Consider the following 25,863-nt stretch of genomic DNA (forward strand, 5'->3'; position numbering starts at 1 on the left):
CCAAAGCAGATGTAATGCCTCTCCTGTGTCCCAGGTCTTTTCTAGTTAAGACGTTGATGTCAGTGGCTTCCTGGAATGTAGACTTGAAAGGTCACTTCTCAAGGACAAAACCTATACTCTAGTTCTTGTTTTATTAGCTTTGTATCCAAATATGAGCCATTTTTTCATGATGGGGCTTTACGGAATTTCTTGCTTTCATCTCATTTGCTAATTCAGTAACTTTTCATCTCTGTTACTAGAGGTCCTGCTTCTAATGACAGATATAAATAGGAAGGATAGAAACTGCACCTTTTGGAGGCTAAGCTGGTTAGGGAAATTTGTAGGGAGAGGAGCTTAACAGCTCATGTAAGTTTTCATTCTAATTGGAGTATTATCACAAAGCTGGTTAGACTAAGAGAAGTCTAACCAGGAAGTAACAGGAAATAATGACTATTTTTCACTTCTCTCCCCTCTCTGCCCTGAGAAATTATAGTGATTCACAAATCATAGCTGTGCTATACTGACAGATACTCTGTCATCAGGGAATAGAACTGTACAGCCAATACTACCTTATTGGTCACCCCGGTAATTCTTGGCAACGTAGGTGAAAAACTTGACAAGGATTATTGTGGGATGCTAGACCACAAGGCAGCATCCAGGGCTAGCAGGTCACGACTGGTTCTACTCACTTTTTCGACCATAGGGTGCTGATACATGCATAGGTCTCACTCAGCCTTACATCGCTGTTCCCCATAGATAAAGATGGATCATTTGTGGTCAAGCCCAACTGGACACATGGGTTAAAGAGGGAATTACCTCATTTACCTTACTGTATTTGTACCAAGGTATCTGATAGCAGTTTCCCTTTGTTCTTCTAGCCAATCTGAACTAGAAAGTATCCAGGAAGTTCTGGGAGATTACCGAGCCTGCCATGGAACTCTCATCAAGTGGATTGAGGAAACCACTGCCCAGCAGGAAATGATGAAGCCAGGCCAGGCAGAGGATAGCAGAGTGCTTTCGGAGCAGCTCAGCCAGCAGACAGTGAGTGTGGTATTAGCTCTGGAGGGAAGAGTTAGAAATTTAAATTTTGTTTATCATAAAAGAAAATGATGTACTAGCAATTAAAGCTTCCTCCAAATGGAAGATATTCCAAGTTCCCTTTTCTTAGCGTGGTTTGAACAGGATGGTCCCAAGATATTGGCTTTGCATTTAGACTAGAGAACCTGTCAGGTACCTTCAGGTACCTTCAGTTCTGAGTTTCTGTAACTGTATTGAAACCACTAGATGGACAGATTAAAATTGTCTTTATTTTGTTTCTTTAGATTACATTTTATTTTACTAGGATTAGATATGGGGTTTTGAAAACCAAGAGAAAATTCTAAGTAGATGAAAATGATTCTTTTTTTTTTTTTTTTGAAAATGATTCATTTTAAGCATTTTTGTTGTTGGCATTTTGTTTTGTTTTGTTTAGCATTATGGTTAAGAGTATGAGGCCGGGCGCGGTGGCTCACACCTATAATCCCAGCACTTTGGGAGGCCAAGGTGGGCAGATCACGGGGTCAGGAGATAGAGACCATCCTGACTAACACGGTGAAACTCCGTCTCTACTAAAAATACAAAAAATTAGCCGGGTGTGGTTCTGTAGTCCCAGCTACTCGGGAGACTGAGGCAGGAGAATGGCGTGAACCCAGGAGGCGGAGCTTGCAGTGAGCTGAGATCATGCCGCTGCACTCCAGCCTGGGCAACAGAGTGAGACTCCATCTCAAAAAAAAAAAAGTATGAGATCTGGAGTTGTATTGCCTGGATTCCAATCCTGGCTCACTTATCTGCTATAAGCCTTTGAAGAAGTTATTTAGCCTCGCAGTGTTCTACTTCCTTATCAATAAAATGGACATAGTTTGTTATTTATTTAACCTTATGAGATTATTGTTGCTAGGATTAACTGAAGTGATACATATAAAATACTTAGAATAGTAGTTCTCAAAGTGTGGACCCCAGACTAGCAGCATCCGTATCACCTGGGGACGTGTTAGGAGTGCAGGTTCTTGGATCCAGCACAGTGGCTCCTGCCTGTAATTGCAGCACTGTGGGAGGCTGAGGCAGGGGGATCACTTGAGGAAAGGAGTTTGAGACCAGCCTGGTTAAGAAAGTGAGAACTTGTCTCTACAAAAGATTAAAAAGACAAAAAAGTGCAAATTTGTGAACCCAAACCCACTGAACCAGAAACTCTGGAGGTGAGGCCCCACAGTATGTGTTTTAACCACCCTTTCCAGCAATTCTGATGCAGCTAAGGTTTGAAAACTACTGCCTTAGAACATAGTAAATATTCAGCTGTTTCAATGGTGGTAATGGCAATGATAATGTTGTGATATTTTGCTTCCTAGGCTCTATTTGCAGAAATTGAGAGAAATCAGACAAAACTGGATCAATGTCAAAAATTTTCCCAGCAGTATTCTACTATTGTAAAGGTAACTTTACCACATCCCAAAAAGAACATGAATCATCACCAGCTCAGGAAAACCTACATCTTCACTGTAGGTTCTATTTCTGGACAAATTAAGCAGAGTTCTTATGCTAGAAGCTGGCCTGATCCTTCAGTTAAGCAGATGTATAGTTCCTGCAACCCTATGTTTGGGGTTGCTTGGAGAAGTAGTAGATGTTGGCTGCGATTTGAGGAATCTCCATTTGCATGACGTAGGCCATTTAAACTTAACATGGCAAAAACAGAATGTTTGGGTTTTCTTCTTAAATATGCTTCTTACTTGTCTTTCCTATCTCGGAAATAGTATTGCCATTTTTTTGTAGTTGCTGAGGCAAAAAACCCAGGAGTCATCCTAAACTCTCGTCTTTGCCTTAAGCTTTATATTCTCCGTTGGCTCTGTCTTCAGGCATGTCCCAAATCTGACTACCTGTCATTATCTCCCCCTATATTTCCCTAGTTCACATTCCAGTGAAGAATCTTGTACTGAAGACTACTACAGTACCCTCTGAGCTGGTCTCTTGCTTCTGCTCTGGCCCCCACAGGCTGTTTTCCCACACAGTAGCCAAAATCGCCTTTTTAGAACATATTGCATGTCACTGAATCTTAGACTCCATTGATTACAAGCTACACTATAATTTTCTGCATGCCAAAAAGAGGAAAAAAGAAGAAACTCTGCCAATTATGTAACATGCCATTGATTCTAAGATATATTCCAATTTGAAAGACTAAAATGTGGAGAAAATATGTACCTTAGAATAGATGAAATATGGTAAATAAGATCATGTCAATAAAAGTCATAATAAAATTCTAAATCCTTACATGGTTTGTAAGGCCGTGAATAATTTAGCTCTCCCCTATTTCTCTTAGAACATCTTTAAAGAAAAATGACTTGAGACCAGGTGTGGTGGCTTATACTTGTAATCCCAGCACTTTAGGAGGCCAAGGCAAGAGGGTTACTTGATTCCAGAAGTTTGAGACCAGCCTGGGCAACACATCAAGATCCCATCATTACAAAAAATTTTTTAAATTAGCTGGGTGTAGTGGTGTGCACCTGTAGTCCCAGCTCCTCAAGAGGCTGAGGTGGGAGGATCACTTGAGCCTGGGACATTGAGGCTATTGAGCCATGATTGTGTCACTGCACTCCAACCTGGGCAACTCTGTCTCCAAAAAAAAGAAAAAAATAACTTGAGATTATTGTATATTTATTTGTTTATTCTGTGACTCTTACTAGAATATAAGTTCCAAGGGAGCAAAGTTTTTCCTGACTTGTTTCTCAGTATGTGTGTGTAGCACTCAAAACAATGGCAAGTACATAGAAGATGCTTAACAAATACTTTTGAATGAAGGCATTCCTTTAGTTAATAACAGAACACTCACTGTAAGAAAGAGTTGAGTTCAAACCCTTCACCATTTTCCAGGCTTACTTTGAGTATGCACTTAGCATATGTTTCTGTTACTATATCTATAAAATGAGAACAATAATACCTCACTGAGTGATTGCAAAGATTAAATGAGATAATGTATACATAGGACCATGCCTCAAACTTAAAGTGCACTTAGCAAGTGGTAGCGATTGCTTTGATTATAATTATTTTAATGTTGCTACTACTATTTTTTATGGATTCCTTTACAAATTCATTCCTTGTTTTCCTTGTACTCAAGAGTTTTTTTAAGTAGACAGCAGAAGGACGTTTTAGGCAAAGGAACTGCATAATCCCAGGCAGAGAAGAATGAAAATACTTGATTATAGAGGAAATAGAGAGTATTCTGGTATAGCTAGAAGGCATAATAAGGAACAGTGACTATGGAAAATGAGAGGTGAGATTGGGGCCAACCCATGACAGGCCTTGTTTCATTGTTTTGGCTTTGTCTTCTATTCTTGCTTCTCAGAGTGTTATCTTTGAACCAGTAGCATCAGTATCGCCTGGGAGCTTATTAGAAATGTAGAATCTCAGACCTGCTGAATCAGATTGTGCATTTTAATAAGATCCCCATATAATTTATATGCATGTTGGTGTTTGAAAAGCTCTATTCTAGATCACTGAAAGCTTTTTAAGGAGAAGAATGATGTGGTCATCTTTGGGTTTTAGAAAAAGTATTCTGGTGGAACAATAGAGAATAGATTGAGATGAGACTAGAAGCAGTGAAAGTACATAAGAGGCTACTGCACTCATAAGGCTACTTCATGTGAGAGAAGAAGCAAGTAGACTAGGGCAGAACTTGCAGGGTTGCAGAGGAAGTGGCAGAATAATATGGTAAAATGACAACACTGGTTTAGGGATTAGAAAACTAAGATTCTAATCTTGACTCTGTTACTTACCCACTTAGTTAATTAGGGAAATTCACATCCCATCTCTGGGTTTCACTTTCCCCACAGATGAGATGAAAGGGTTGGTCAGACTGCAACTAAGGGGTCAGCAAACTATGACCCACAGGCCAAATCTTGTCCACACACCTGTTTTTGTATGGCCAATGAGAAAAGGTTGAAAAGAAAATCAAAAGAATAATATTTTATGATGTGAAAATTATATGAACTTCAGTTTTCAGTGTTCATAAGTAAAGTTTTATTCTAACAACCACACTCTTTCATCTATATATTGCCTATAGCTGCTTTCACATGTATAGTATGGCCTGATATTTTCTGCCTGGCCTTTTACAGGAAAAGTTTGCTAACCTCCAGCCTGAGTGGTCACCAAAATGCTTCTAGCAATAAAAAGCTATGATTTATTACATGATGTATGTGAATTATAAAACCCTGAGTAACTGTAGTGAAATTCATCCTTTCCTAGGACTATGAATTGCAACTGATGACATACAAGGCCTTTGTGGAATCGCAGCAGAAATCCCCTGGCAAGCGCCGTCGCATGCTTTCCTCTTCAGATGCCATCACTCAAGAGGTGAGAGGGTGGCGGAAGGAAATACACCACTGCCTTCCCTTAAGGAAAGATTCATTTGCCTGGGCCTTATATTTTGATTTAGGGCTCACTTTTCTGGTGAACATGTGACTCCATGAACATTTCCTCTTATTTTCAACTATTTACATTTCATTTTCTGGCAGATGATTTATTTAAATTGTTCTTTTGAACCACAGTTCATGGACTTAAGGACTCGCTACACAGCATTGGTGACTTTAACAACTCAGCACGTGAAATACATCAGTGATGCACTCCGGCGTCTGGAGGAGGAGGAGGTGAGGACAATTGGGTCCAATATTATCTTGAAAGTGCAGTAAAACAGCTTAGCCAGCATGGTGGTGTGTGCCTGTAGTCTCTGGTACCCAGGAGGCTGAGGTGGGAAGATCACTTGAGCCTAGGAGTTTGAGTCCAGCCTGTGTAACATAGGGAAATCCCCTCTCTACAAAAAATGTTTAAAAATTATCTGGGCATGGTGGCACATGCCTGTGGTCCCAGTTACTTGGGAGGCTGAGGTGGAAGGATCACTTGGGCCTGGGAAATTGAGGCTGTAGTGACCCATGATTGTGCCACTGCACTCCATCCGGGGCAATAGGCTGTCTCAAAAAAAAAAGCCCAAAATATCCCATGTACCCCATAAATATATACACCGACTATGTACCCACAAAAATTAAAAAATTTTTTAAAACCAGCAAAAAATTATATATGTTATATATGTAATATATATTATACAATTAAATTGTTATATAATTTTTGAGAGACAAGGAAGTTAGAATACTATGTACAATTATGATTTCATTAAAAACAAAACTGTATACTACAAAGACATAGTAAGGCATAGAAAGAAGTTTATAGGCATTTATACCAAATTTCTGTGGAAATAAGATTAAATTACATAATTATGTGTTTTAGACTTGTTTGAATTTATTGTAATGAGCATGTCATCTTTTTGTAATTATAAAAATCTTCTGTCTTTGTAAAATAAGTTTCTGCATATTCAGTCTCTCTTATAAAAGAAAAGCTGTTAAAACATTAACCATACCATCTTTTGCTTTTTAAATTAGCAAGACTTTCTTTATATCCATACCTACATAATATAATCTCAGTAGGCTTCAGCCTCTTCTCCTCTTCTTACAGATTCACCTGTAAACCTAAGAATTATGAAAATGAGTAAGATGCTATATGTGAAGAGATTTTTTTAAAAATCATTAAATAATTATTGAGTGCCTATTATATTTGTTTGTATTTTTCAGAACGGTATTAAACCTAGGTATAACAAATTCAGCTCACAAACACCTGTGAGCAATACTGTAGCCTGGCTAAATTATACTTGGGGTTATTTTCACAGCCTACTTATTTAGGTAACTTTTGTATCTGTTTTTAGGAAGACTTCATTTAAGAAAATCTGAAGTCATGCCAACCTAATAAAAGACATTGCTAGAATATTGATTTTCTATTTCCTATTCTAGAAAGTGGTAGAAGAGGAGAAACAAGAACATGTGGAGAAGGTTAAAGAACTTTTGGGCTGGGTGTCTACCCTAGCGAGGAATACACAAGGAAAAGCTACCTCATCCCAGACCAAAGAATCAACAGACATTGAAAAAGCTATTTTGGAACAGCAGGTGAGAGGAAGGTCCATCTCTGTTTATCTGGGTAGAATAATACATGTTAATGCATTAGGTGGAATAGTAGAAGTCACATGTGGGCCATTCCAGAAGTGATTGCTACCTAAGTAAATGTTAACTTAAAGAAATTTAAGAAGCCATCTTGTTTGTTCTTGTACCTTTTTATCAGCTGTAGCTCATTGGTGATGATTTGACCTAAGCTGCATGTTTTCCCTAGGATTAAAAAATTTTTTTAAAATAAATTTTGATGGTTATTTCTTGGGTTTTGAAGCCTTTTCTCTTTATTTCTACCATGTAGGTTCTGGCAGAAGAGCTGACAACAAAGAAAGAACAAGTCTCTGAAGCTATTAAAACATCACAGATCTTCTTGGCCAAGCATGGTCATAAGTGAGTATTAAATGAGAGATTATGGCACATCTGGGGCACCTGGTCTATCAGGCTAAAACTTATGGCTGTAATGAGATTTCAGACTGGAGAATTCAGGGCAGCAAGAGTCAGATTATGGGGGACCCTGTAGTTCATACTGAGGAGTTTGCATTTAATTTGTTGGCTAGGGGAAGAGATTTTAAACATGATTGTGTTTTGCTTTTAAAAGTTGCTAGAACAGTTATATAAAGAAAGGACATGTAGTGAGAATAGAGGCTGAGAGGCCTGTTAAGAGGCTATTCTGATAATGTAGGCAAGAAATGACGAGGAATGGAAATGAAGAGACTAATATTGAAGAGATGTTAAGGATAATGAATCTATGGGTTTGGTTACACTTAAAAATTATCACATAAAGTGACAGAGATTTGAATTATCAGCGTATTAGAAAGCATGAGGGTAGATTACTCCAAAGGGTTTTTCGGGGCTTCTCAGCCTGTTGAGGAAGCCTCAGAGAAGGAAAAGGAAAATATGAGTGATAACTCAGAACCCAAGAAAGAACAGAGTTCCAAAAAGGAGAGAAGTTCAGAAGTCAAGAAAAGTTGAGTAATATCTGTACATTTGGCAAGTTAGAAGTCTCTGGTGCCTCTGGTGACAAGTTGTGGCATGAGGTCAGATTTAGTATGGTGAGGAGCACATTGGAGGCAAGCAAGGTGAAACAGAACTGCTCTTTCAAGAAGCCAGGACATAGGAGAGGAAAAATGTAATAGAGTCAATATTTAAAAATGGAGTATATGATCACGAAGGTTTTGTTTTCTTAAAAGCTACAATGGACTTAACTATGTTTTGGAGTAAATCTAAGGACAAAGGGAAGGAAATAATTAGAGAAAGGTCCCAGTGGACATGCAAGAGGATGAAACTCATTGATCATTAGAAAGTGCAACCTTAAACAGGAAATTGAGGCCACTTTTTTTCTGAGGTGGAGAGGAAGGAAAGGAGATTAAGAAAGGTATGGATAGAGGTAAATTTGTTGGGACTGAAGCCAGAAAGTAGGAGAATTAGTGCCCAGTGGTCTGTATGTTCTCTTTGAAATAGGCAGAAAGGTTTGTTGAAAGGATGGTGTCCAGGAGAAAGGAAGAAGAACTTGGCTGGGAATTTACAAGAGGATTGTCAGGAAATATTGTGGCCCAGTTGAGATTGGAAACCAGTTGACTCTCTCTGTGTGGTTGTGGAATTTTTTTTTTTCCTCTAACTGGATTTACCTAGCAGCCTTAGTGTAGGAGCAGAAGAGACTGATGGTTTGATTGATTGGGGGTTGGACATTTATCAGGTTAGTAAGTGGAGAGTGCAAGGATAATGGTAGGGAACTGATTAAGAATGTGGATTGTGGGGTCTGGCCTCTGAAGAAAAGAAACTTAATAGAGAAGACTGATAGAATAAGAGGAAATAGAGGTGTTAAGGAAGGCTTAGGACATATCCATGAGTTGATGGATAGTTCCCATTTGAATCAACAGAGTTCATTCTCAGAAACATAATGTGGAATGAAAAAAAAAAGTTGCAGGATTCATCAGATTCAAGAGGTGGTTACCTTTGGGAAGAAAGGGAAAGGAATGGACTCAGTGACAAATATACAGTGGGCTTTAATTATATCTGTAATGTCTTATTTCTTAGAAAAGGGGGGTCTAAAGCCGCTAGGTGCGGTGGCTCGTGCCTATAATCCCAGTGATTTGGGAGGCTGAGGCAGGAGAATCACCTGAGTTCAGGAGTTTGAGACCAGCCTGGCCAACATGGTGAAACCCCGTCTCTACTAAAATTACAAAAATTAGCTCAGTGTGGTGGCAGGCACCTGTAATCCCAGCTACTTGGGAGGCTGAGGCAGGGGAATCACTTGAACCCGGGAAGTGGGGGTTGCAGTAAGCCAAGATTGCACCACTGCACTTCAACCTGGGCAACAGAGTGAGACTTCATCTCAAAAAAAAAAAAAAAAAAGAAAAAGAAAAAGAAAAGGGCCTAAAGCACATATGTAAAATAGTAAATCGTGAAGTGAAAGCTGGGTAGCTAGATAACAGGTAAATGAGAATTTGTTATATTCTTCTGCCTGTTTAAATATTTTATTTTAAAAAGAAAATAGGTATAGAAGGAGTAAAGAAAGATAAAACTGGAAGGTAGAGTTATAATCATATAGTGGATTATTGAAGTCTAAGATTTCAGAAGCAGAATAATTTCAGATGATAGAAGGGTCTAAATTTGACGTTTGTAGGTGGGGCTAAAGTGGAGATGAGGTCATTTGAACTACAAGCATGGGGTGGACATAGCACTGACATCACCAAGAACCGTGACTTGATCTGAGATAGACAGAAAAACTGAGTGAAATGCCAGAGTCTCCCATGAATATGGAAGAAGAAGATCATCCATCCAAGATGAAGAAGTAGTAATTTTGAAGCAATAGAGCAGAGTTTGGAGATTTTTTTTTTTCCCCTAAAAAAACTTTAATGCTTCATCTTCCAGGCTCTCAGAAAAAGAGAAGAAACAAATATCTGAGCAATTGAATGCCCTAAACCAGGCTTACCATGACCTTTGTGATGGTTCTGCAAATCAGCTTCAGCAGCTTCAGAGCCAGTTGGCTCACCAGACAGAACAAAAGGTACTTTTAGTTTTCATCTCCAAATATTGGGTGGATACCTTTTGAATGGTATGAAAGCAGCTTTGCTGATTCAGTCATGATCACTAGCTTTCCATGACCAATGTGACTTAATTTTTAACCTCACCTTAGCAGCCATGTGTCTTGTGTTTCTTTACTGGGGTTCCATGATGTGTTGGTCAGTCAAGAGCACTAGAAGACACAGCTAACCCTTTAGACCTGGTTCACCTTTTTTGTCTTATGCCATTTTGTGGCAGACAGCAGTTGAGGAGAACATAAATTCTGTATTGTATATGATCACAGGGCAGTAAGATACTCCCTTGTGGCATTGTCACATGAAAGTTGATAGCCAAGAGTTCTGGATATTGGAAAGAAAAACCTGTGAACCTCTTCCCTCCATACTAAGGCAATGAGAAATATTAAGTTCCAAAGCAAACTAGTAGAGTAGTTTCACTGACTAAGACGCTGGTTCCCCTCACCCATAGTCATCTCATCATGTGGCATCTTTACCAGTTCCCCTCCATGTTCATTTCCTGGACCATATGAAAGTCATCATATTTCCTGCTGGTTGTCCTAAGTTCTTCCTGGATACCTGTGCGTGTGTGTACACTTATCATATTATATACATGTGTCTCTGGGATATATATGTGTGTTTGCCTGCTTATTTCCTATGTTGTGAAGCAATGGCCAACTTATGTGGGGCAGGCCAAAATTAAGCTCATGTGATAGTCAAATTTGGTCCAGATGATGCTCAAAATGATATTCAGACAAAGCATGTCTTGATTCTGGTCCTTGGATATAAATTTTGTGCAACAGTAGCTGGAGTTGTAAAGACCACAAGACAGAACTAGCAATGATTTGATGGTATATTTCGAAAAACAAAGTGCTAGTGTAACATTCTCCATTTAAGGTAGCCCACTTCCAGTGGCTTGTTGCTTCACCATATAAGGGAGTATGTGAAAAGTTTTAACAATTGCTTGCTGAGAACATCCAGTTCTCATTTTGAAAGGTTAAAAAAGGGGGGAAAAGGAAAGAAAGAAAAAAAGAAAGACAAGCTGCTGAGCACCACTACATTGAGCATGATGTGTCTCCTGTACTGTTTGTGTGTTTCATGTGAAGTATTGTTCTGATTAACTGACATCCTTGCTTACAAGTTTCACTAACCCTTTGGAGTTTAAGCACAAATGCACAAAGGGAAAAGAGGACGACCTGTTTGGGGTTCTTTTTTGCAAAAACAAACAGTCGCATGCTGGACGCTAACACCAAGCTTACACTGTGTGTGTGATACGGCTGAGCTGCTCCATAAGGCTCTATCTTTTATCTGCCTGAGGAGTGCCCTGCAACTCTGGTAAGTAGAAGCCTTTTATGTTTTCTTTCCTCCTCTCCTTCTGTCTCTTAATGCTTGTTTAGGTCAGAATGTCCATGTTTGGTAGGATAGAAATGAGTTTCTCTGGATTTTTTCCCAGCTGAGTGTTTTCTGCCTATTCTCCAATTGTGAGGGTGTTGGAAGTAACATTGCAGACTTTTCTCTTTGGCTAGACTCCAGGCCTTTCTTCAGTGTCAGCATTTTTGAGACTCCATGAATCTCACAAAAGAAATGAAAAGTTCTCAAAGGAATGTTTTTCTTTGTCATATTGTCTGTTCTGAATAGTCTTTCATGGATTTTCTAAAAGGAATTTTTCAGGTATCTTGAAATTTTTCAGGTATCACATTCCAGTGAACTTTTTCCTTCAATTTCTTTAAAACAGACACATAGGGAATTTGCATAATATATATGTTTAAATTATACAGATTGAACTTTCTCTTCTTGGTCAGAAAACAAGGGGATAGGGAATAAATAATACTTTAGTGTGGAGAAGTCTGTCAGTTATTCCATTGATTGAATACATATGTAGAAATGGAGATGAGAACCAAATATACTGTTCTTTTATTTGCTGTCCATACTGTATTCTTATTGTATGCACCTCATCAAGCTTGAAATCCTCAGTGCGTGTTTCTAAAATCTGAGGGGAAATGGTTTAATGATTTTAAGGGTTTCCTTATTATTTATCCATATTCGTCCCATATTTATTGAATGACAGCTACTGCTCCTAGACCTTCATGGGCAATGGATCAGCTCTTATGGAACTTACTCACTGAGGTAAAATGGAATGCTATTATTTAGGAGGCAGGGAAGTAATTGGAAACTGCTTCCACAAGATCCTCCATCAATAAGGTAGAGAGTTAAATAAGTAATCAGAAAGTAGCACTGACCAAAGAGGGACAGATAAAATTATATACAGAAAATGAAAATAGTGAACATAAATAAGAGCTGAAAAGTTGGAGAGTAATAAAAATGATGAAGTGTTGTTAAGTGGTTAAACACTTAAATAATTTAAAATCTGAATGTATTATTCTGTGATAAAAGATCTCAAAATGAGAATTCTTTAGGAGCTCTTTCTAGGATTTGCAAGAGTAATTTTGATAGCGTATATGCCTTATTCACTGACCTTAGGACCTAACTCCTGTGTTAAGATGTGACTCTACTGTACTTGTCTTTTATAGTTTTCTGGGTCTGACTCTGGGAGGGCATACAAGATTTAGAGTCAGACCTTGATTTATTTCTGGAACTTACTAGTTTTGTGACCTTGGACAAGTTACCTAAACTATGTGCCTCATTTTCATTTCTTCAAACTAAAGATTCAAACAATTGTTTTCATAGGATTACTGTGAGAATTAAATGTCAGTGTTCAATAGATCTAATAATAAGTGACAGCTGTAGTCATGGTTATTGTGCTACCCATTCTAGCCTGGACCAGAAGAAAAGTTACTAGTGGTTCCGTAGGCAAGGGTCCCCGATCTGTTTCTTCCTTGTCTTGCTACTTCCAAGTCCTAGAACTAATTTAATTTAGAGCCATTGCCTTGGGAGAAGCTAGCATTGTCCAAGAATGCGAGTATCCCAGTTGCTAAAATACTTTCTTGAGTAATATACACAGGCCTGTTTACTGGGATGCACAATTGTTCTGGAGCTATTGGATTGCGTAAATCCCTCTTATTCTGTGGACCAGTCCTGCTATGCTAATCAGCAGGGAATTGCTACTTCCAGAGTCTTCTGTGTGGTTTACAACAGCAAAAACTTGTTTTATGGGGTTGAATTCTCACTTTGGGGGAACTGTTATGCGTCTGTAAGAAACTTTATGATGATTTGGTCTTAAAAATAAGATTAAATCCTATCACTTTCACTGCTTGCCACCCTGTAGAGCTTGTCACTCAGATATGCTTAATGCCACTATCTCTCAAGTGATCTAGGAACTTCTGGTCTAGTAAACATTCTGCAGTGTAGAAAAACTCTTTTTTATTATTAACACTGGGTGGCTTGCTTCAGAATATTTCCTACATGTTGGGGCTTATCCCATGCTGGGTTTTTCTTGTGGTCAGAATTTTATATACTATAGTTCTTTTTTTTTTTTTTTTTTTTTTTGAGACGGAGTCTCACTCTGTCACCCAGGCTGGAATGCAATGGTAAAATCTCAGCTCACTGTAACCCTCTACCTCCTGGGTTCAAGCAATTCTCCTGCTTCAGCCTCCTGAGTAGCTAGGATTATAGGCAGGCACCACCAAGCCCAACTAATTTTTGTATTTTTAGTAGAGACGGGGTTTTCACCATGTTGGTCAGGCTGGTCTCGAACTCCTCACCTCATGATCTGCCCGCCTCGGGCAGATTATAGGCGTGAGCCACCATGCCTGGCCTAAATACTATAGTTCTTTGAATGACTCCTTTCAATAGTTGTGCTTTGCCATTGGCTCTGATTCAGTTTTCTTTTCCTTTTTTTTTTTTTTTTTTTTTAGGATTGCAGAGCAGTTGCTGGGGTGATTGACCTAGGCACAGTGGAGATATTTCCTATCTTCAAAGCCATGCAAAAGGGCCTCCTTGACCAAGACACAGGCCTTGCGCTTCTGGAATCTCAGGTTATCATGTCTGGCCTCATTGCCCCTGAGACTGGTGAAAACCTCTCTTTGGAGGAGGGCCTAGCCAGAAACCTCATTAATCCCCAGATGTACCAGGAGCTCCGGGAGCTACAGGATGCCCTGGCCTTAATAAGCAGGCTTACTGAGAGCAGAGGCCCTCTTTCTGTGGTGGAAGCAATTGAGAAGAGAATAATCAGTGAGAGAGTCGGACTGAAAATCTTAGAAGCTCACCTGGCAACTGGAGGTTTCAGTCTTTCCCCTAGTGAGAACTGTATTAACCTGGAAGAGGCTTTTCATCAAGGCCTCATTTCTGCATGGCTTCATTCAGTATTAGAGTCTCATCTTAGAACATCCAAGAATTTGATAGACCCTAACACAGCTGAGAAAATTGGTTTACTGGATCTGATGCAACGATGTATTGTCCACCAGGAATCAGGATTCAAATTACTGCCTGTCAAACAATTGGCAGGGGGAATGGTGAGCTTGAAATCAGGCCGGAAGGTTAGCATTTTCCGTGCAGTTCAGGAAGGGCTGATAGATAGGCAGGTCACTGTCCGGTTGCTGGAAGCTCAGCTTTTTGCTGGTGGCATAGTAGATCCAAGAACAGGACATAGACTTACAGTGGAAGAGGCTGTAAGACATAATTTGATTGACCAAGATATGGCCTGTGGTATCCTTATAAGGCAGCTTCAGACAGGAGGCATCATAGACACTGTCACGGGGCAAAGGCTAACAATAAATGAAGCAGTGAGCAATGATCTAGTAGCTGCTAAGATCGCCCTTGTGATTCTGGAGTCCCTCTGGTCATTCATGGGTTTGCTGTGGCCTGAATCTGGAGAGATCCTCCCAATTACAGATGCCCTAGAACAAGGTATTGTGTCTACTGAACTAGCACATAAAATCCTTAGTAACCGACAGCACATTAAGGCTCTGTTTCTACCAGCAACCACAGAGATTTTGTCCTGGAAGAAAGCAATAGAAAGTGGTATCCTGGACAGAGATCTTGCCAATAACTTAAAATCGATTTGTATACCTGATGTGATGCCCCACATGCAACTAGCAGACTCTGCAGAACAAAATATTAATCATGGAGCAGCAGTTCTACCGTGCAGCAAGAGCCAACCTAAGGCCATAGCAAGCAAGAGTGAGAATCTGTTGTTCCAGCTGATGACTCACAGCTATATTAATGTACAAAATGGACAGAGGCTGCTTCTGTTAGATAAAGAGCTGATGGAGATACTAACATCCAGAGACAAGTATCAAACAAGTCCTCCAGAAGTGGTTGAAATTGGACATCAAAGGCAAAAAACTCCTGAGGGTTTGCAAGAGTCAGCTAATGTGAAAATCTCAGGAACTTTCAGCGATGGGTGGACTGTGAGGCTGCCTGAGTTCCAGTTGTCTTCTCAGAACAAAGAATATCCCAATCAGGAAGATTGCACTACAGAAAAAGGCAAAAAGACCACTGCAGAAACAGAAGATTCTTCTGTAGAGAACCCTGAAGAGGATCTGTTTGTAGAACAAAAAGAGAGAAATTCAAATGTTGACTCTTTGAAGGTAATAAATAAAGTCAAATTAGAGGTACAAAGGCAGTTGATAGATACCAAAAGGGAAGACCAAACAGCAGTGTCTATCAAAGAAAATGCCAGCAGGGGACACCTCCTGACTGTACCTCCTGCGGAGGCGGAAGGTGTGCCGTTGGTGGTTGACAAAGATCTTTTTTCTGTTGAAACACCAAAGAAAGAACATCAGCCTCTCAGAAACACTTCTTTTACGTGTCAGAATGAACAAGCACACACTCTTGAGACGGAATATATTCATGATGAAACTGGAGGATCTCACATAAAACCCCAAAGCAAAAAGTCAGAAGTTCAGGTAAAGAAAACTCTAGGTGTAAAGTTAGAACTAAAGTCTGAAACTGATGTGAACATTCATCCTCTGGACAAAAAGCAAATGTTAAAGAAAACATTTTTGGCTAAGGATGACCATAAAGAAACTCAAGAAGCACAGAACATCGCAGGTGGTAGTATGATGATATTAGAAAAGACCGATGAGGAAGATAATGGCAGGGAAACTTTTCTGTCCTACAGTCATCCATCAGAATTGCTTGAAGAAGCTACCTTAAATGTGTTATCTGCACAGTTACTAGATGGTGGTATCTTTCATGAACAAACAGGTCAAAAGCTCTTACTAAATGAAGCAATATCCCGAGGCATCGTGCCAAGTCACACTGCCGTGAAGCTTATGGAGAAGCTGAACATGTTTCAGGGGTTCTTTGACTCTCAGACGTGTGAGTCTTTGACAACTGAAGAAGTCATTAATGAAGGTCTGATGGATGAGAAATTATTACATAATGTCCTCATGGCAGACAAAGCTATAAGTGGTATCTTAGACCCCCGTACCCACACACTATGCTCTGTAAAGGATGCAGTTACGGTTGGACTTCTTGACAAGGAAACAGCCACCAGAATTTTAGAGAGGCAGGTGGTGACTGGTGGAATTATTGATCTGAAACGAGGCAAAAAAGTTTCAGTAACTTTGGCCTCAACTCTTGGCTTGGTGGACATTGCTGACCAGCCAGAGCTTATAAATCTGGAGAAAGCTTCCAAAGGTAGAGATGCTGAAAAAACAGTTAGGGAGAGATTAATTAGTTTACAAATGGAAACAACAGGACTTATAGACCCTGATAGTAAAGCCCCTTTAACAGTTGTGCAGTCCATTGACAGAGGTCTTTTGGAGAGAGAGGAGGCCATTCGTTTGTTGACTAAGCAGGTGCTAGATGGAGGTATCATTCACCATATATCTGGGATGAGACTTTCTGTTGATAATGCCTTCAGACATGGCTTAATTGGTGAAGATTTAGCCAAGAAACTCAAAAGAGTTGAAAACTTAAACATCCATCAGATTTTCAATCCTGAAACAAAGGAAACTGTTTCCCTCCCTAAAGCCATAAAATTAGATCTTATTACCCCAGACCTGAAAAGAGAAATCCAGGAAGTTCAGGCCTTTACTGGAAACTTTGTGGATCTCATTTCTAGTCAGAGATTGACCTTGGCAGAAGCTAAAAAAGAAGGACTGTTAACTAATGAAGCAGTATTGTCTCCAGGAATGATGCATGGCATTGTAGATCCCGAGAACTGCAGAATTGTCCCTTACTCAGAATTAGTCAAGAAATGTAAGATTGATATTGAATCTGGACAGAGATATCTAGAAGTAATTCCCTTCTCAGACATTAAAGATGGAGTGAGCGACAAAGTGCTTACATTGTCTCAAGCAATTCAGCTTGGAAAAGTAGACTTTGCATCTACGCTGAAGGTTCTGGAAGCCCAGGCAAATACTGGTGGAATCATAGACACTGCTACTGGAAAAAGACTGACATTGGCATCAGCTTTGGAAGAGGAACTGGTGGATGAAAACATGGTCAGAATTATTGCATCTCATCAGGTGTTAAATGGAGGAATTGTTGACATATTTAGTGATCAGAGAGTGACTTTAGCGGAAGCTATTGAGAAAAGACTGATCAGTCCTGAACTGGCAAATATGATCCAAATAGATACTTCAGAGTTCAGCGATCACAGGGCTCAGATTGAAAAGCAAGAGGGGATTGAAGTGTGTGCATTGCAAAATGAATCTCTAAGAAAGGATATGTTAATTGCTTGTAATCAGACTGCTGAAATGAGTTGTAATAAAGTAGAAGAGAGTGAGAGACTACTTCAGGTTGAAAATCAGTCTGCACAAGAAAAGGTTAAAGTGAGAGTTTCTGATGGGGAGCAGGCAAAAAAGAGCAGGGAAATTTCCTTAAAGGAATTTAGGTGCAAGGATCAACATAAGCCAAGAATGTCTCCAGATGCTAAAGAATTTATCAGTATCATAAATCCTCATAATCTTAAAGGTGAATCCTTGGGCCAAGTGTCATTGACACATACTTACTCTGAAGTTTGTGATTTTAAACTCAAAGAAGTGGCTAGAAATAACATGGGAAATGACACAAATGAAGAGCAGGAAAAAGCAGTGACAAAAATAGAAATTATTTCTCATATGAAGCAGTCTACCTCATGTCTAGATTCTGAAGAAATAAGAGAAAATCAAGGGGAAGTGATTTTGGAAGTACAAGAAACATATTGTGAAACATCAGGCAAATTGCCGAGTGAGCAGGTTTTGCAGCAACCAATGAATGCTGGGGTGAAAAGTAAGAGAGAGAAGAGGGAGGTGATTGTAGAAGAAAGCATCAGAACATGCAAATCAGCATTTCTTTCTGAAGAAAAGTTGTATCAGGAAACTGCCATTAGAGATGAGCATGACTCCCATATAAAGAGCCAACCTAGGGAAATGACCTCAAGTGAAAAAGGGAAAGAAGCTGATACAGAAAAGGGATTTTCTGTTATTTTTAAAACTGAAGACTCTTCTTCCCAAGTGGTACCTCAAGGAATTTCTGTAAAACATCTAGATGATTTAACACTCTTCAGCTCTAAACAGGCCAGTGAAGGAAAAGTAAACAATTTAAGTCTCTGCTTGACTTTAAAACCAGAAGAAAACTTATCTCAAGAAATTGCTTGTGGGGCCCAGAGTGAACCATTCCCTTCTATGACCCCAAGACCTGAAGGATTGCACTACCAGGAATCAGATGGAAAAGCCCAAGTGACAGGCTCATCCCAAATTTCCAAAACAGACAAGTCTTTCCAAGGAACCACCAGACGGGAGACCAACTATCAAGATTCCTGTGTTACTTCTAAAACCAAGGAAACCAAACATCTCATTTCCTCATCTAATGAATGTAAAGAAAAGTCATACCAAGAAGTATCCTTTGACCCAGCAAGAGGTCTTAAATTGGAAGAAACTACAGTTTCTAGACCAGATTCAAAAGAAGTCAGTTATCTAGAATTCTCAGACAGAAAAGACCTTCATCATCAGGGCAGCAAAAGTGATGATAAACTTTGTGGAACTCTCAAATTTGAAATAGCAACACAGGAAATAACTGGAGAGAAATTTCTAGAAATGGCAAACCCTAACGTTACAGGTCTGCAAGCAGGATCCATTGAGGACATAGTGACTCAGAGAGGTTCCAGAGTCTTGGGATCCTTTCTTCCAGAGAAACTATTCAAAGGAGTGTCTCAGAAAGAGAATACAGGGCAACAGAATGCCATCATTAGTCCTACTGTTCCAGAGACCAGTGAAGAAAAGACAATGTCCCTAACAGTATGCTCTACAGTGAAGACAGAGAAGACACCACAGGAAAAGGTCAGAGAAAGCCCTGGCATTGAACAAACTCCCTTCATGACTGCACTTGGAGGAAAGGGAAATGGAGGTGTAAACCCAGAGCCCTTCAGAGCAACACAAGTAAGTGGTGTGCTTTTTTTTTTCCCCCTAAAGATATAATTAGTTTAATGCTAAAATTCTTAACTGGGTACAGAGTTTACATATGTATAATTGTATACCTATATACATTTTAAGGCACTAGATGATTCTCTAAGATATAACTTAGTTTATCATCATCTGTTTGTAACAAAGTTGTTGAAAAATTAGGCATTGGCTCTGAATGTCTTTCTGAAATCTGCAAGGGTTTTAAATAGAAACAAGCTAATAGAAATACTAGGATGATGCTACCTAAAATCAGAATAACTTTTGGAAATTTTGGTAAAATGACGCTTGTAGATTGATAGCTCTGAGCTTCTGCTCTCTAAGGAAGAATGTCAGAACTGAGTCAGCTTTCTTTTTGGCTCCACAGAATGTATTTACCCGGCAACTCTGTTTAGAACATGATGAAAAGCTAGTTTCCTATCTGTCTCTGTTACGGAACATTGAAATGAGGACCAGACAGATGCAGCCTTTGGAGCTAAACCTGGCAGAACTACAGGATCTGCTGTGTCAGGCCAAGGTAGGTTCCCAGGGACTTCCACCACAGACATGAGCTTCAAGATAGCTGCCTCCATCTTCCTTGAAGATTTCAAGACTTACTAGGACCTGCTTGCACTCTATTCTAGGGTAAACAATCTCAGACCCTTGTCAGATAATTATGAGATGGGCCACATTTGGATAGATTGGATAAGATTTATAAAGGATAGACTTTAACAGACCTTGGATTTGGCTATGAATGTAATTACTACTAATTTTTTTGTTGTTGTTGTTTTGCTTTTGTTTTTTTTTTTTGAGATGGAATCTTGCTCTGTCGCCCAGGCTGGAGTGCAGTAGCGTGATCTCGGCTCACTGCAACCTCTGCCTCCCAGGTTCAAGCAATTCTCCTGCCTCAGCCTCCCAAATAGCTGGGACTACAGGTACCCGCCACCACGCCTGGCTAATTTTTTTTTTTTTTTTTTTTCTTTAAGTAGAGATGGGGTTTCACCAGTTGCCCAGGCTGATTTCAAAGTCCTGAGCTCAGGCAAGCCACCTGCCTCGGCCTCCCAAAGTGCTAGGATTACAGGCACGAGCCACCACACCCGGCCCTACCAGTTGTTATCTGTGTGGTTTTGGATTGATTTAGGTAAATTCAAAGGCAGAGTGATTGGTTATGAAACTATTGCAGTAATTCAAACAAGAAATGTTGGAGGCTTAAAACAGTAGGTTAGATATATAAGTGAATCTCTCTTACTTCCTAAAACTATACTAAGACATCAGGAAAAAGGTTTTTTGTGTTTTAAGCACATAAATTCATAAAGAGCAAGAAAGGAGAAAACAGCAGTAAAATTTTAGAAGTTAGAAAGCAGATAGATGAGGAGGTAACTACCTTAGCAAGCTAGAGTAAACCAGATCCTCAACTTACAGTGGAGGAAGCTAAGGAACAACCTGATTTACACTACAGAACTCCCCAAAACCTCAAAAATTGGGAGCACCAGAAAGAGATGAAAGTGGATATGCAAACGGGCTTCTAATTGGTTTAAAGTCTATTTAAGAAGCAATTAGACCTTTAGATTTTCAACTTACTTCACATAGCCTGGCAACTGCTCATGCCGTGCACTAACAAGACTGGATGTTCATCCTCTGAGGAAAGTAATTCAGAGTGTCTCTTGACTAGGGAGAGCAGCCATTTATTGAAGGTAAATATTCCATACAGAAATCAGTAGGATTAACTGGAAGTTCACATACATACTGAATTTTGAGCTATATCCTTGCTTCCGCTATGGTTTGACCAGCCCAAGGAGGAAGACCTAATGGTACTGACATAAGTGCTTTCCCAACTGTATAGCCCAACTCCATCACCGTCAGTGAAGACTACAGCCAGTAGAGTTTGTAGTCTGCTTTTTAGGGCATTACTCTCCACTTGAGCATCCGGAAAGCTTCTGATACAAAAGGAGAGGCTAAAACAAAGAAAAAGAAACTTGGACAAAATAGACTATTTAGGAAGAAAAACATACTCAGGGCCAGTCACAGTGGCTCATGCCTATAATCCCAGCTCTTTGGTAGGCCAAGGCAAGAGGATTGCTTGAGCTCAGGAGTTTGAGACCATCCTGGGCAACATAGTAAGAAATTAGCCAAGCCTGGTGGTGTACACCCTAGTCCCAACCACTCAGGAAGCTGAGGCAGGAGGATTTGCCTGAGCCCAGGAGTTTGAGGTTTCTTTGAGCTATGAATGCACCACTGCACTCCAGGCTGGGAGATGGAGTAAGACCCTGTCTTAAAAAAAAAGAAAGGGCCGGGCATAGTGGCTCATGCCTGTAATCCCAGCAGTTTGGGAGGCCAAGGCAGGTGGATCACGAGGTCAGGAGATCGAGACCATCCTGGTGAACACGGTGAAACCCCGTCTCTACTGAAAATACAAAAAAATTAGCCGGGCGTGGTGGCGGGCGCCTGTGGTCCCAGCTTCCAGGGAGGCTGAGGCAGGAGAATGGCGTTAACCCAGGAGGCGGCGGAGCTTGCAGTGAGCGGAGATCGTGCCACTGCACTCCAGCCTGGGCAACAAAGCAAGACTCTGTCTCAAAAAAAAAAAAAAAAGAAAACAGAAAGAAAAATATATTCGAAAGCACTACCATTTAAAGGACAAAAAATAAAATAGATTGAAAAAGTCTAACTGGAGATCTCTGAAGAACACCTGGAAATACTTGTCTCACAGAAACCAAAGGAGAAGGAGTCAGTCCTAGTAACTGCCGCAGGGAGATTGAGTACAATGAGGACTCAAGGGGAGATTCAGCTCCTGAAAGTTATTGATGATTTTGAACAGTTTCAGTGGAGTGATGGGGTATAAACTAACTTGCAGCTGGAATAAATGGGAGGTTGGAAGGTGGAGACAATTAATATAGATCATTCTTTCCAGAAGTCTTAGGTACAGGCAAGGAATGAGGTGGGACACTACTTGAAGGAGATGGATTGATAGGAATGTTTTGAATGGGTTTTGGACTGAGGAGAAAGAACCAATTGAAAAAGAGAACTTGAAGTTAGAAGAGAGAGGAAGTGGTAACTGATAGAACCAGTCCCCTAAAAACATAGAAAGACAGCCTTTAGAGGGAGGAAGAGTGGCTATTTCACTGAAATTGGAGGTTAAGAGTTGTCATAGGATTGGAGTCACAATGAAGACAGATTGTAGTGGTTTACTGGTTCTCTCAGTATCTAGTGTGTGGCCTTGGGTAGGATGGCTGAACTGGGGCTGAGGATGATGCGCCAAAGAACTATATCAAGTTCTTCCACAGCTTATTTCTGGCTTCACTGTTGAGGACCAGAATATTACAGACTAGATGAGTGGAAAAGCTGGTTGGGGATAGCTTTGTGTTCTTTGGTTCCATGACCCTGGAATTTAGAGTGGAAGAGTCATCCTTTGGGTTTATTTTGTAGTACATTAATTCTGCACAGCTGCTCCTTGGAGAAAGGCATAATGATACTCTCAGAGAGGCAGCAAGTTACAGTGGAGGGAGCAGACTGCACTGAGTCAGAAAACCTGAATCCAAATCCTGGCTGTACTTCTTACCAGCTGGGTGACCTTGAACACTGTTCACATTTTTTTTTTTTTTTTTTTTTTTTTGAGACGGAGTCTCGCTGTGTCGCCCAGGCTGGAGTGCAGTGGCCGGATCTCAGCTCACTGCAAGCTCCGCCTCCCAGGTTTACGCCATTCTCCTGCCTCAGCCTCCTGAGTAGCTGGGACTACAGGCGCCCGCCACCTCGCCCGGCTAGTTTTTTGTATTTTTTAGTAGAGACGGGGTTTCACCGTGTTAGCCAGGATGGTCTCAATCTCCTGATCTCGTGATCCGCCCATCTCGGCCTCCCAAAGTGCTGGGATTACAGGCTTGAGCCACCACGCCCGGCCTGTTCACATTTTTTTTTTAAGCAATGAGACATCTCTTCTGTAAATCCAGAACAATAACATCTACCTTGCCCACCTCATGAATTAGTGATTGCAAGAACCAAGTAAATTAATGAAAGTACATAAAAACATTTTCTAAGCCCTAAAATGTGTGTAGACATGGGGTAAGAGAGAAATGTGTTCACAGCTGATTCCCAGAGGGTTTCTAGTCTTGCTTTTATAGGTAACTCCACTTTATTCCCTCAGGTATTAGACAGGGAGTTAAAGGATCTGACCACCTTGGTCAGTCAGGAATTAGAGTGTGTGAATCAAATTATCATCAGCCAACCTCAAGAAGTTCCTGCTCAACTGTTGAAGGCTCTAGAGAAAGATGCCAAGAATCTTCAGAAGTCTCTCAGTTCTGTGAGTGACACTTGGAATTCCAGGTTACTCCACTTCCAGAATGCTGTGGAAATAGAAAAGGTAGCATTTTGCTTTTATTCATAAAAGCTCACAAAGTCTGGGTGGCTGGGAGATTTTCATAATGTGATTTGCCATTTATTTCTTAGACTAAAGTGTTAAATCAGCACACACAGCTAGAAGGCAGACTTCAAGATCTGAGAGCCTGGGTTGGCAATACCATTCTTACTCTGAACAGCAAGGGATCTGACAGTGAAACAGATGTTGACAGCCTGAACCGCTGTCTCCAACAATATGAGGTAAACTCTCCACCCATTCTCAAGCATGTTTTCTTTGTCCTTTGAGTTATATCAGTTTTATTTTCCTGCTAGGCAAACCAGTATCCATATTTATCTTTCTTTCTTTTTTTGAGACAGAGTCTTGCTCTGTCGCCCAAGCTGGAGCGCAGTGGCACGTTTCCAGCTCACTGCAACTTCTGCCTCCCGGGTTCAAGTGATTCTCTTGCCTCAGCCTCCTGAGTAGCTGGGACTATAGGTACCTACCTCCACGCCTGGCTCATTTTTGTACTTTTTAGTAGAGACGGGATTTCACCATGTTGGTCAGGCTGGTCTCAAACTCCAGACCTCAGGTGATCTACCCACCTCGGCCTCCCAAAGTGCTGGGATTACAGGTGTGAGCCACTGCACCTGGCCATTTATCTTTCTTAGAAAGATAAATTTCCAAGAAAGTCAGCTATGTTTAGGTTTTTAAATTATCATATCCCTGACTGGGTGTGGCAGTTCACACCTGTAATACCAGCACTTTGGGAGGCCAAGGCGGGTGGATCACCTGAGGTCAGGAGTTTGAGACCAGCCTGGCCAACATGGTGAAACCCTGTCTCTACTAAAAATTCAAAAAAATTAGGCAGGCGGGGTGGCAGGTGCCTATAATCCCAGCTACTTAGGAGGCTGAGGCAGGAGAATCGCTTGAACCCGGGAAGCGGAGGTTGCAGTGAGCTGAGATCACACCATTGCACAACAGCCTGGGCAACAAGAATGAAACTCCGTCTTAAAAAAAAAAATAGATCATATCCCTGGAGCTTCTGTGATTATGATCATTTCTTCCTTCAGCTGTTCTCTGAGATACCGTCTACAGAATGACCTGTTATTATCAGTCTCATCTTCTCTTTATAAATGAGCATCTAGGATCCATCCTTTGTTTCTCTTTTGACCAAGATCCAATCCTACAAACACACACACACATACCAGTTTTAGGAGATCTTTTTGTTGTTGTTTGTACATGTGCAGGTTTGTTCTATAGGTAAACTGCATGTCATGGGGATTTGATGTACAGATAATTTTATCACCTGGGTAATAAGCACAGTACCCAATAGGTATTTTTTCTGATCCTGTCTCTCCTCCCACCCCCTCACTCTCAAGTAGGCCCCAGTATCTGTTGTTCATCTCCTAGTATCCATGTATTCTTGTTTAGCTTCCACTTATAAGTGAGAACATGCCATATTTGGCTTTCTGTTCCTGTGTTAGTTTGCTTAGGATAATGGCCTCCAGCTCCATCCATATTGCTTTAAAGGATATGATCGCATTCTTTCATACGGCTGGATAGTATTCCATAAAATGTGGTGTCCACATTTTCTTTATCCAGCCTACCATTGATGGGCATTTAGGTTGATTCCATATCTTTGCTATTGTGAATAGTGCTATACGGAACATACACGTACATGTGTCTTTATGATAGAATGATTTACATTCCTTTGGATATATACCCAATAATGGGATTGCTAGGTCAGATGGTATTTCTAAGTTCCTGTGAAATCGCTGCAGTGCTTTCCACCATGGCTGAACTCAGGAGAATTTTTGATTGGTTATTTAGAGCATGGGTTGGCAAACTTTTTTTTTGTTTTCTTTTTTTTGAGACGGCGTCTCGCTCTGTCACCGAAGCTGGAGTGCAGTGGTGTGATCTCGGCTCACTGCAACCTCCATTCCCCTGCATGAGCCTCCCAAGTAGCTGGGATTACAGGCACACACCACCGTGCCTGGCTAAAATTTTTTGTATTTTCAATAGAGATGGGGTTTCACCATGTTGCCCAGAGTGGTCTCAAACTCCTGACCTCAGGCAATCTACCCACCTTGGTCTCCCAAAGTGCTGGGATTATAGGCGTGAGCCACAGTGTCTGGCCAGCAAACTTTTTTTTTTTTTTTTTTTTTTTTTGAGGCGGAGTCTCTCTCTGTCGCCCAGGCTGGAGTGCAGTGGCCGGATCTCAGCTCACTGCAAGCTCTGCCTCCCGGGTTTAC

The 25,863-nt window shown here is 40.5% G+C and overlaps 1 protein-coding gene across 4 annotated transcripts in view; it reads left to right on the top strand.

Moving 5' to 3' along the window:
• MACF1 (microtubule-actin crosslinking factor 1) overlaps window positions 1-25,863 on the top strand; it is a 407,350-nt gene that overhangs the window by 234,354 nt on the left and 147,133 nt on the right. For 2 of the 4 annotated variants that reach the window (XM_025361749.1, XM_025361739.1), the window contains 7 exons: window positions 858-1,020; window positions 2,364-2,447; window positions 5,251-5,358; window positions 5,553-5,651; window positions 6,843-6,995; window positions 7,297-7,385; window positions 9,870-10,005. In XM_025361749.1, the coding sequence (XP_025217534.1) occupies window positions 858-1,020; window positions 2,364-2,447; window positions 5,251-5,358; window positions 5,553-5,651; window positions 6,843-6,995; window positions 7,297-7,385; window positions 9,870-10,005 (832 nt within the window). Of the gene's footprint in view, window positions 1-857; window positions 1,021-2,363; window positions 2,448-5,250; window positions 5,359-5,552; window positions 5,652-6,842; window positions 6,996-7,296; window positions 7,386-9,869; window positions 10,006-13,896; window positions 19,285-19,672; window positions 19,823-23,419; window positions 23,636-23,721; window positions 23,872-25,863 lie in introns of those variants that run through there. The other 2 variants (XM_025361720.1, XM_025361729.1) reach the window with 1 other exon arrangement.

Source organism: Theropithecus gelada, chromosome 1 (genome assembly GCF_003255815.1).
Source record: "Theropithecus gelada isolate Dixy chromosome 1, Tgel_1.0, whole genome shotgun sequence".
In the NCBI taxonomy this organism is placed as follows: Eukaryota; Metazoa; Chordata; class Mammalia; order Primates; family Cercopithecidae; genus Theropithecus; species Theropithecus gelada.